Here is a 12,439-nt window from a genome sequence, read left to right as displayed (position 1 = left end):
GTTGCTATGTTTTACAACTATGAGAACAATCTCAATTTGGCTCACAACAATTAGAATGGTCATAAGTTGTCTCAGCTGTGAAAAAAATCATAAAACATCACATACATGAGAACAGTTATAAGTTTCAGGGTCATGAGAAGTCATTACTTGTCTCACAACCATGAGAAGTCATAACTAGTCTCAAACAGGGAAGTCATAACTTGTCTCAAACAGAGAAGTCATAACTAGTCTCAGACAGACCAATCATACTTTGTGTCAGCTGGGAAAACACTCATACCCCTCAGAAGTACTAATTTGTTTCAACCTTAAGAACAGTCATACCATGTCTCACAAATGTGAGAACAGAACAGTAATAGTGAATATACTGAAAATGTTTAGTAACCATAACAGTTGTAATATGTCTAGTTACTGTGGTAAGTGCCATAATATTATATGACCACATCAACCACCATAACACGTATTGTAACACAAAGAGCAGCCAACATATTGTTTTATAACCTTAACAACAGCCATGTCCTATGCCTGACACAGCTACGACATGTACAAGAACCATGGCAACTACAGCCATAACATAAAAATGACCGTTACAACAGCCATTACATCATTCACCTCTTAACATTGAGTTACAACATACATATCATATCCTACAGCCAGAGTTACAACACCAAGACGAGCAATAACAAGCTTAGGTCAACTTCCCTTACCTAGGCCCGGGTTGACAGGGGTTAGTGAGGTGTAGGAACGGGACGCGTTACCCTCTGAACCATCATGAAAGAAAACGAATCCCATCAGCTAGTATTAACCAGAAAAAATGTACCATTACACAATGCTTACGAATACAAGGGACACGTATCCAACTTCACACTCTCTTCATACACTTATACATCATAGGTATACATAAGGTTATCTGAGTTACATTTTTACAATATGGATATACATACGGTTCTCTGAGTAAAATTTAAATCAGCAATATGGATATACATTTGGTTCTTGGAGTTTAACACAGTAAAGCAAGTTTTTTTTTTTAATACACTTTTCACTGACTTGTACACAGGCATTCACAAAGCCCATGATAACCATGTAAAAAAATTCGTGTTTAAGCGTTCTACACACGATATCAAAATAAGATATAAAAGAGCCCACTTATGACATGAAAGCAGTCAGTATATATGTCAGTAAAAATATATGCAATGTCTACCTGCACACACTAAGCCATCTACCATTCTTGGTCCTCCAATTTGTTCTAAAAGAGACATAAATCTTTTTATTAGTGCATCAAATTCATATCTACCTATATGTCTCTTTTCAATTCTCTCCATCTACTGCATCATAATAACAATAATAACAACCACAGGAACCCTTTGAGGTTGTACTACAATCAGAAGCAGAAATTCCATGTATTCATTCTGATCAAGATGTTCCTCGAACATACTGTACTGTGGGTGTGACAAAACCCCTGAAATATACCACAATGTATCTGAAAAACAATGTATGCCATCCAAATTGCCTATGGTGTGTTCAGATGACTTGGTAGAACAATGACAAAAAAAAATTGTAGCTAAAGATATTGTATTTAGAGAGAATGAGTGAGGAGAGATTGACAAAGAGGATACATGTGTCAGAGGTGGAGGGAAAAAGGAGAAGCAGTAGACTGAATTGAAGGTGGAAGAATGGAGTGAAAAAGATTTTGAGTGATTGGGGCCTGTACATACAGGAGGGTGAAAGGCGTGCAAGGAATAGTGAATTGGAACAACGTGGTATACTGGGTTCGACATGCTGTCAATGGATTGACATAAATATATGTATATAGGAATAGACAACAAAGGCCATATTCATTCACACTCAGTCTTTAGCTGTCATGTGTAATGCACCAAAACCACAGCTCCCTTTTCTACATCCAGCCCCCACAAAGCTCTCCATGGTTTACCCCAGACACTTCACATGCCCTGGTTCAATCCACTGACAGCACATCCACCCCAGTAGACCACATCATTCCAATTCACTCTATTCCTTGCATGCCTTTCACCCTCCTGTATGTTCAGGCCCCTGTCAGTCAAACTCTTTTTCAATCCATCCCTCTATCTCCAATTTGGTGTTCCACTTCTCCTCATTCCCTCCACCTCTTACACATATCCCCTTGGTCAGTCTTTCCTCATTCATTCTCTCCATAAGACCAAACCATTTCAATAAACCCTCTTCTGCTCTCTCAACCACACTCTTTTTATTACCACACATCTCTCTTACCCTTTCAATACTTGCTTGATCAAACCACCTCACACCACATATTGTCCTCAAACATTTCATTTCCAACACATCCACCCTCCTCCGCACAACCCTATCTATAGCACATGCCTCACAACCATATAACATTGTTGGAACCGCTATTCCTTCAACCATACCCATCTTTCCTCTCCAAGATAACGTTCTCGCCTTCCACGCATTCTTCAACGCTCCCAGAACCTTCGCCCCCTCTCCAACTCTATGACTCATTGCCATTTCCATCCACTGCTAAATCCACTCCCAGATATCTAATACACTTCACTTCCACCAGTTTTTCTCCATTCAAATTTACCTCCCAATTTACTTGTCCCTCAACCTTACTGAACCTAATAACCTTGCCCTTACTCACATTTACTCTCAGCCTTCTTCTTTCACACACTTTACCAAACTCAGCCACCAACTTCTGCAGTTTCTCATCCTGAATCAGCCACCAGTGCTGTATCATCAGCGAACAACTGACTCACTTCCCAAGCCCTCTCACCCACATCATATTGCATACTTGCCCCTCTCTCCAAAACTCTTGCATGTACCACCCTAACAACCTCATCCATAAATAAATCAAACGACCATGGAGACATCACGCATCTCTGCCGCAAACCGACATTCACTGGGAATCACTTTCCTCTCTTCCTACTTGTACACATGCCTTACATCCTTGATAAAAACTTTCCACTGATTCTAGCAACTTAACTCCCACACCATATACTCTTAATAACTTCCACAGAGCATCTCAATCAACTCTATTACATGCCATCTCCAGATCCATAAATGCTACACACAAATCCATCTTTTTCTCTAAGTATTTCTCACATACATTCTTCAAAGAACACACCTGACCCACACATCCTCTACCACTTCTGAAACCACACTACTCTTCCCCAATCTGATGCTCTGTACATGCCTTGACCCTCTCAATCAATACCCTTCCATATAATTTCTCAGGAATACTCAACAAACTTATACCTCTGTAATTTGAACATTCACCTTTATCCCCTTTGCCTTTGTACAATGGCACTATGCATGCATTCCGCCAATCCTCAGGCACTTCACCATGAACCATACATACAATGAATATCCTCACCAACCAGTCATCACATATATATATATTCATATTTATTTAGTATACTTTGATGCTGTCTCCCGCGTTAGCGAGGTAGCGCAGGGAAACAGGTGAAAGAATGGCCTAACCCACCCACATACACATGTATATACATAAACGCCCACACACGCACATATGCATACCTATATATTTCAACGTATACATACTTATACATACACAAACATATACATACATACACATGTACATATTCATACATGCTGCCTTCATCCATTCCCGCTGCCACCCAACCACATGTGAAATGACACCCCCCTCCCCCTGTGTGACTGCGAGGTGGTGCTAGGAAAAGAATGTGTGGAAGGCGAGAACATTATCTCAGAAAACAGAAATGGGTATGTTTGAAGGAATAGTGGTTCCAATGTTATATGGTTGTGAAGTGTGGGCTATAGATAGTGTTGTGCGGAGGAGGGTGGATGTGTTGGAAATGAGATGTTGGAGGACAATATGTGATGTGAGGTGGTTTGATCGAGTAAGTAATGAAAGGGTAAGAGAGATGTGTAGTAATAAAAAGAGTATGATTGAGAGAGCAGAAGAGGGTGTATTGAAAAGGTTTGGTCACATGGAGAGAATGAGTGAGGAAAGATTGACGAAGAGGATATATGTGTCAGAGGTGGAGGGAACGAGGAGAAGTGGGAGACCAAATTGGAGATGGAAGGATGGAATGAAAAAGATTTAGAGCAATCGAGGGCCTGAACATGCAGGAGGGTGAAAGGCATGCAAGGAATAGAATGAATTGGAACGATGTGGTAAACCAGGGTCAACATTCTGTCACTGGATTGAACCAGGGCATGTGAAGCATCTGGGGTAAGCTATGGAAAATTTTGTGGGGTCTGGATGTGGAAAGGGAGCTGTGGTTTCTGTGCATTATACATGACAGCTAGAGACTGAATGTGAACGAATGTGGCCTTTGTTGTCTTTTCCTAGCACTACCTCGCACGCATGTGGGGGGAATCGGGTGTCATTTCATGTGAGATGGGGTGGCGACAGGAATGAATGAAGGCAGCAAGTATGAATTATGTACATGTGTATATATGTATATGTCTGTGTATGTATATATATGTATGTGCTGAAATGTGTAGGTATGTATATGTGCGTGTGTGGACATGTATGTATATACATGTGTATGTGCTACCTCGCTAACATTGAAATGGTTTGGTCACATGGAAAGAATGAGTGAGGAGAGATTGACAAAGAGGGTATATGTTTCAAAGGTAGAGGGAACGAGGAGAAGCAGGAGAGCAAGTTGGAGGGGGAAAGTTGGAGTGAAAAAGATTTTGAGCAATCGGGGCCTGAACATACAAGAAGGTGAAAGGCGTGCAAGGATTAGAGTGAACTGGAACAATGTGGTATACCGGGCTCAACATGCTGTCAATGGATTGAACCAGGGCATGTGAAGCATCTGGGTAAACCATGGAAAGTTCTGTGGGGCCTGGATGTGGAAAGGGAGCTGTGGTTTCGGTGCATTACACATGACAGCGAGAGACTGAGAGTGAATGAATATGGCCTTTTATGTCTTTTCTTAGCACTACCTTGCACACGTGCATGTGTGTGCGTGTGTGTGTGTGTGTGTGTGGGGGCGGGGGGTAATTTCATGTGTGGCCGGGTGGCGATGGGAATGGATGAAGGCAGCAAATACGAATATGTACATGTGTATATATGTACATGTCCGTGTATGTAAACGTTGAAATGTATAGGTATGTATATGTGCGTGTGTGGGCATATATATGTGTATACATGTGTATGTGGGTGGGGTGGGCCATTCTTTCATCTGTTTCCTTGTGCTACCTCACTAATGTGGGAGATGGCGATCAAGTATAATAAATAAAAATATAAACATAGTAATACAATATACAGTTCACACACTTTCTTTTAACTCTTCTATCACTTGATACCATTTTAAAGTATAAGGATTGCAAAATCATTTAATAAATAGTCACAATTCTCTGTATACAACCTGACTGCATGGTAGCTTGAAGCAGACTGAGATCAAAACAAAGCAAGTATACCCTACACTACCAAAAACAAGTGCGATATGAAATGCACATGGTGAAGCATTTGAGATTTTCTTTTTTCAAATTATCATAAATTAATGTAATATCATTTGCCTAGTCCTTTAAATCCAAAATCCTGTTAAATTGAGAGTTTACTGTACTTTCAATTTACCCAAGTTGAACGTCATCAACCACATTTCAGACTAATGCTGAAGTGTGTCTAGGTACCCTTGTTAAATGATGCCCTCCTGTTTGCTTTTAATCTCTCTCATGACTCTGGTATCATCAACACATATACTCAGGTAGGTGTCTAATCCTTCTTGCAAGACATTCACATACATCAAGAAGAGCAGCAGTCCTTGAACAGAACCCCCACAGCACACCACTGATGACCTCAACCCATTTTGAGAAGGCTCCCTGACATGCATCCCCTGTTTGCTTCCACTACTGTAATCTTCTCTCCAATGGCACAGTCTCCCCTTTATTCCTGCCTGAAGATCCACCACTGAATAACAATATCCTAAGGAATCATGTTAAAAATCCTGGAGTATGTATTACTGCACTGTGTATGAATGCCTTCATACGGGGTTATACATTTCTCATAGATGTTAAGTTCATTACGTAAACTCCATTGGTTTCTTGTAATGTTGAACATGCGATAATGTTTGATATTACGAAAAATGAGGCCTATGGTAAGATTTTTATGGAATGTGGCAGGAGGGAGGTTCTGTGGTGGTGATCGTCACTGCAGGGTTGGTCACATATCAGTTTGGAGTTGTCAAGAGTAGGTTCATACATATACCGAGTTTAGCATTAGTCCATAAGAGTACATGGAACTCTTCATTTTACTTTACCTTGCAGATGAGATTTAATCAACTTATCACATATACACAATGCCATTGTACTCAACAATATAACAAATAAATGGGAAAATGACACCAAGTCCATAATATGGCCAACCAGTATTTTGTTATTCATCCTTAATTGACCTGTTTATCAAATCTGCCTAATACATACATCACGTTTCTTAACAGTTTCATGCTTTAGGTAATGCCAAAAGCTAACAAGGACCACAGGTTATATTTCTCCATGAAACAGCGGATGGGATACAATAACTTGTCATTACTTTATCCAAACCATATCACCACCACAATGTAGTGTAGTGCCTACATTCCCATAATAAAGGTTTCTTTCTCACCATAATATATTGATGCACCTGTGCAGTGCTGACCTCATCCTTCTCCTAACATCACAACATCTCACTACCCTACAGCAAAAACCATACATTTGTTACAGGCTGTAAACTGTGAAACATTATATGGAGCAGCTGATGTGCTGCAAAATGATATTTCTTTTTCATATTCATTGTACTTAAAAATGTTTGACACCTTCCTGGGTATCTATACTGAAAACAATATGGTTAGGCAACTATTCAAATGTATCTTCTACCTACTAAATAGGTCATAAGAGTTATCCCTTACAACAAACCTAGCAGGAGTAAAGGTGATCCTCAAGTTGGTGACATTTGCTTCTGATGGAAGGAAGGACATGGCCTATTAGTGTGTGTGAGTGCCTATATGCCAATAAAAAAAAGTGTGTGTGTGTGTGTGTGTTGGGGGGGTGTTGCATTATCATCAAGTAATTCAGACCTCCAGCACAAACTGTGAACAACATCCTAATTCACAATTAACATTACCCTCAACATTTTTACCGTCCTACTCATTCTTATATTTGCTTTATAAAATTCAGCCTTATATGAAGGTGTTACATATCAGTTATTCTTCCCTCATCCCTCTCCACTTTTATTCCTTACCTTGTTATCTTGTTACCACCTCACATGCTAGCCATAGCATTCTCCTGCTCCTCCACCCCAGGTCACTCATGAAAACTCCAAATAATAACTAGCTGATACTCACTGGGTTAACACCTCATGGAAAGAGAGGATTGACAACACTGGCTCTCCTGGGAAGTGGAGGCAGCTGTACACTACTGTTATGGAAGTTCTGGTACATTTCATGAGGGTCAATGTATTATCATGCAAGAAGTGCAACACTGTTCAGTAAAGGTATGTATCACCTAAAGGGCAAGAGTAGTTTTAATCAACACGAGATGTGAGAGTCATTATTACAACAGAAATACTGTTATGACTTAGAATGTTAATTCTACCACATAAGAAGCAGAAAGACACTAACCTCCAAAGAAAATGATCTGCAAGTGAAAGATTCCTGAACAACAATAACAAAATCCAAAGACAATTTTTACAGTTACCAAACAAACAAAACAACCATACTCACCAACAAATACAGAAAGTAAAAATAAGAATGCAAAAGGTAAGGGAGTATGTTGTAGAGGACACGTTTACAATAATCAAAACAGGAACAAACAGTCAGGAACCTACCAAGATAATCTCTAATTCACAACACAATGAGAAGTTCACAGCTTTCATTTGTTAAAGTCTGGGTACTGCATAAAAACAATCTTACTTTCAGTTAACATCTAAGACTGTTGCATGCAACTAAAATGAAGCTCTTCTAGTGCAAAAGTCTCTCTTCCAGAAAACCTATATCATAATTAGTTAACTAGTAACTATCAAGACCTCCCAGTTCTATTACATCTGTCATACCTCAACCATGTATTTTCAACCAATATCTGTAATACCTCAACTGTGTATTTTCAACTGATAGGCTGCCTAAATGCAATAAACTGCAATCTATTCATATTTTATTCATTATTCATATGGTACTAAATAAAATAACCAAAAAGGTTGTATACTTTACTCTATATTTTTGTAGGAGTGCTGAGTTGATAAGGGAGGGTCCTGGCTGGTTGACATAGATGCTCTTTATTCATGCGAGTATAAAACAGTTATTCTTTTTCTTAAGTGTGATTTCTTTATATATATAACTAATCACATTGCAAAATTTTTGGTTTTCTTTTTATCTGTGATTTCATATATCTCATGTAGCATTCAATCAAGTTTTACATATCACATGCGTATTTACATACCACTTACACAAAGGAAACTTTAAATAAATGGAAAAATAATCATACATTTATCAAAATATACATTAAGAGATCATTTTATCATAAAACTGATTACAATAATTGCAGTATAACTGGTTTCCCATCCAGGTGATGTAATTACCCTCTCTTTGATGATTTATGGGTGACTGACTTGTGATATTTTTTTAAGCTGTGTTGCTGGGCTGCAAGTGAAATATATGGAAAAGAGGTGGACTAACACATCAGCTAGGAATTCAAAACTTGCCACTAAAGTCTGTCATTATATTGGCACTTTGCAGTCTGTCTGATGTAATCTAAGGATTAATGCATATACAACAAAGATTCTTTCTTTGTTAGTTTCCTAACTGAAGCAAATACTGCATTTCCATGTGACTAACAGATGAAAGGATACTTGTGGAATCTAGGAATAAATCCTACAAAACTGAAAGAGAGCAGATGCCATTAGGCTGTATGGCAACAATTCACTAACATTTACCAAACAAATTTGTTCCAAGTCAGCAATGTAAGTGAAACTTATGATGATTATGAATCATATCTCAGTTCTTGGTCTCATCTCTAATTCATACTGTCTGCCCTTATTCATTCCCGTCACCACCCCGCCACACATGAAATGACAACCCCCTTCCCCCACATGTGCACGATGTAGCGCTAGGAAAAGACAATAAAGGCCACATTTGTTCACATTCAGTCTCTAGCTGTCATGTATAATGCACCAAAACCACTGCTCCCTTTCCACATCCAGGCCCCACAATACTTTCCATGGTTTACCCCAGACGCTTCACATGCCCTGCTTCAATCCATTGACAGCACGTCGACCCCAGTATACCACATCGTTCCAATTCACTCTAATCCTTGCACGCCTTTCACCCTCCTGCATGTTCAGGCTCTGATCGCTCAAAATCTTATTCACTCCATCTTTCCACCTCCAATTTGGTCTCCCACTTCTCCTCATTCCTTCCACCTCTGACACGTATATCCTCTTTGTCAATCTTTCCTCACTCATTCTCTCCATGTGACCAAACCATTTCAACACACCCTCTTCTGCTCTCTCAACCACACTCTTTTTATTACCACACATCTCTCTTACCCTTTCATTACTTACTCGATCAAACATATAAAGAATAAAAAATGAGTTCTGAAAGCCTTGGAAGCCCCTTTCCAAATAAACTCCTATAAAACTTTCATCTACTGCACTTATGGTGAAAGAAGATGGAAAATAATACTAAGAAAAAAGTGTTGTAACAATAAACGGTTTAAGAATGTGCACTGTGAAAATACCTGTCCGAAGAGTATGAGTTACGACAAAGTTTAGCGTAAGAATGTGCCATGAAAATACTTGGTTAAAAAGTAAATGTTGAAATAACACCTAATTAAAGAGCAGAGGTTAAAACAATAAATGGGTAAAGAACTGTGAAAATATTTGGTTGACTAATTAAGCTAGAAGAAAAAAAAAATTAGAGCTAAGGGATGCTATTTAGAGGTGAAATGAGTCATAAAACTAATATGATCTTTTGAAGCAGATGGGCTGGAAATTTAACTCACCAGCTGTTTCTCATAAGGAGAGTCTGGAAATAAATTAGGAGTATGCAAAAGCTCCATAATACTGTTTCAAAGGATCTGGTTTTGTTAGAACATCAAGATACAGTGTTTTGTGAAGATGAACCAATTGTAAAAGGCCAGCCATTAACCTCTGTACTGGATGATTTAGGGGGAACTCACTTGATCAATTACTTTGCTAAGTCAATGTCTCGCCATCACCAGGGGAGTTCTCTAGAACAGATGTATGCGGGAGACATTGAAGGCATGATCAGTATAGTTTATTGCTGACCGCTTTTGGAATTGCTGTGCTGGAGAGCATCTTCCTTAAATGCAGTTGCACCAGAAATAGTTGGAAAACAAAATGTAAATCCATGAGAAATGATTCTTGTTATGGATGAAAACATGAGAACAAAGACATGGCTTCTAGGGCATGTCATAGAGTCATTCCCTTAAAAAGATGGCCTGTTGTGGTCAGCTGAACTAAGAACACAAATGACCAATGTCATTACGCCTACTTTTATTTTTTCTTCTTTCGTGGTTGAATGAAGAAAGAAGAGTTCAAATGATGTCTTTAGGTCAGAATAATACCTTCTAACTTTGAGTGTATATTGTTCCACCCCATGAACCTCTCAGTATGTTATCAGTGTAAAGAACAAGGAAGCCCTGTATAACATCACCTAAATTAAGGCCATGTCACTTTAACACCCTCTATGAACCACTGAATATATACAGATTGGCTCTAAGTCTCAAAGATCTGTTTCAAGTCACTACAGACATGAAGTTCTTATGTCTAACTTTGTATTGGGAGTCAAGCAACTTCTTTATAGCATGGTGTAGACAAAACACTGGTTGCTATCCATGCTGCTCAACCCTCAAGGCTCCTTATGTTACCATTACGTCTGTGTGGAGTAAATTCTCATCTACATTTGTATCATGATTTACAGCTGTAATCCACAAGTTACAAACAATCAACAAGACACTAAAGTTACCCTTGAAGTAAGAAATCAAGAAAAAGCATTAGCTTTGAACTGTTTTGGCACTAGTGAATCAGTAATGGACACTAACAGAGCCTAGCTCCGAAGATGGGAAGAACAATATCTATTAATGAAAACACAATTAAAGCTAGCAGGCATAATGTGACACCATCATACACCAATTATCTATGTGAGGCAGCAAAAGAAGCTAGAGAAGTACGCACTCGGATAAAAATATAAGTGCAAAGACTGTTTCATCCAGATGAATCTGCTCCTTTGTCCACCTAACTCCACCACTTGCCCATCCAACTCAACCCACTTCTATACGCAAGTTTCAAGACCACATCTGATGAGTGTTCACACTGAGATGATTTCATTTTGCGAAATTTATTGAGGGCTTGAGAAACTAAGTTATGCTGTGCTTTTTAGCATAAAAAAGATATCTAAAAACTAAGTTATCCTTTAAAAGACATCTAAAAATGCTTTATATCTGACCAAAACTGGATTATCCTCAGGTAAGGTTTTCATAGGCTCTGTTGATTACTTAAGGTTTGTCGTTATCTGTAGTTAGTGTGAAATAATAAAGGATAGAAACTTTTTTTTTTTTTTTGCTGTCTCCCGCGTTTGCGAGGTAGCGCAAGGAAACAGACGAAAGAAATGGCCCAACCCACCCCCATACACATGTATATACATACGTCCACACACGCAAATATACATACCTACACAGCTTTCCATGGTTTACCCCAGACACTTCACATGCCCTGATTCAATCCACTGACAGCACGTCAACCCCGGTATACAACATCGATCCAATTCACTCTATTCCTTGCCCTCCTTTCACCCTCCTGCATGTTCAGGCCCCGATCACACAAAATCATTTTCACTCCATCTTTCCACCTCCAATTTGGTCTCCCACTTCTCCTCGTTCCCTCCACCTCCGACACATATATCCTCTTGGTCAATCTTTCCTCACTCATTCTCTCCATGTGCCCAAACCATTTCAAAACACCCTCTTCTGCTCTCTCAACCATGCTCTTTTTATTTCCACACATCTCTCTTATCCTTACGTTACTTACTAGATCAAACCACCTCACACCACACATTGTCCTCAAACATCTCATTTCCAGCACATCCATCCTCCTGCGCACAACTCTCTCCATAGCCCATGCCTCGCAACCATACAACATTGTTGGAATCACTATTCCTTCAAACATACCCATTTTTGCTTTCCGAGATAATGTTCTCGACTTCCACACACTCTTCAAGGCTCCCAGAATTTTCGCCCCCTCCCCCACCCTATGATTCATTTCCGCTTCCATGGTTCCATCCGCTGCCAGATCCACTCCCAGATATCTAAAACACTTTACTTCCTCCAGTTTCTCTCCATTCAAACTTACCTCCCAATTGACTTGACCCTCAACCCTACTGTACCTAATAACCTTGCTCTTATTCACATTTACTCTTAACTTTCTTCTTTCACACACTTTACCAAACTCAGTCACCAGCTTCTGCAG

The 12,439-nt window shown here is 39.3% G+C and overlaps 1 protein-coding gene across 1 annotated transcript in view; it reads right to left on the bottom strand.

The window, feature by feature from the left end:
• The window catches only part of LOC139754514 (DNA-binding protein RFX2-like), a 291,540-nt gene that overhangs the window by 136,359 nt on the left and 142,742 nt on the right, over nucleotides 1-12,439 (bottom strand). Inside the window, exon 5 of the mRNA XM_071671804.1 lies at nucleotides 705-758. Within this exon, the coding sequence (XP_071527905.1) occupies nucleotides 705-758 (54 nt within the window). The remainder of the gene's footprint in view (nucleotides 1-704; nucleotides 759-12,439) is intronic.

This window comes from Panulirus ornatus, chromosome 17 (assembly GCF_036320965.1).
Source record: "Panulirus ornatus isolate Po-2019 chromosome 17, ASM3632096v1, whole genome shotgun sequence".
Classification (NCBI taxonomy): Eukaryota; Metazoa; Arthropoda; class Malacostraca; order Decapoda; family Palinuridae; genus Panulirus; species Panulirus ornatus.
Note: the sequence above shows the minus strand (reverse complement) of the source record. Positions and strands in the feature narration are given on the sequence as shown.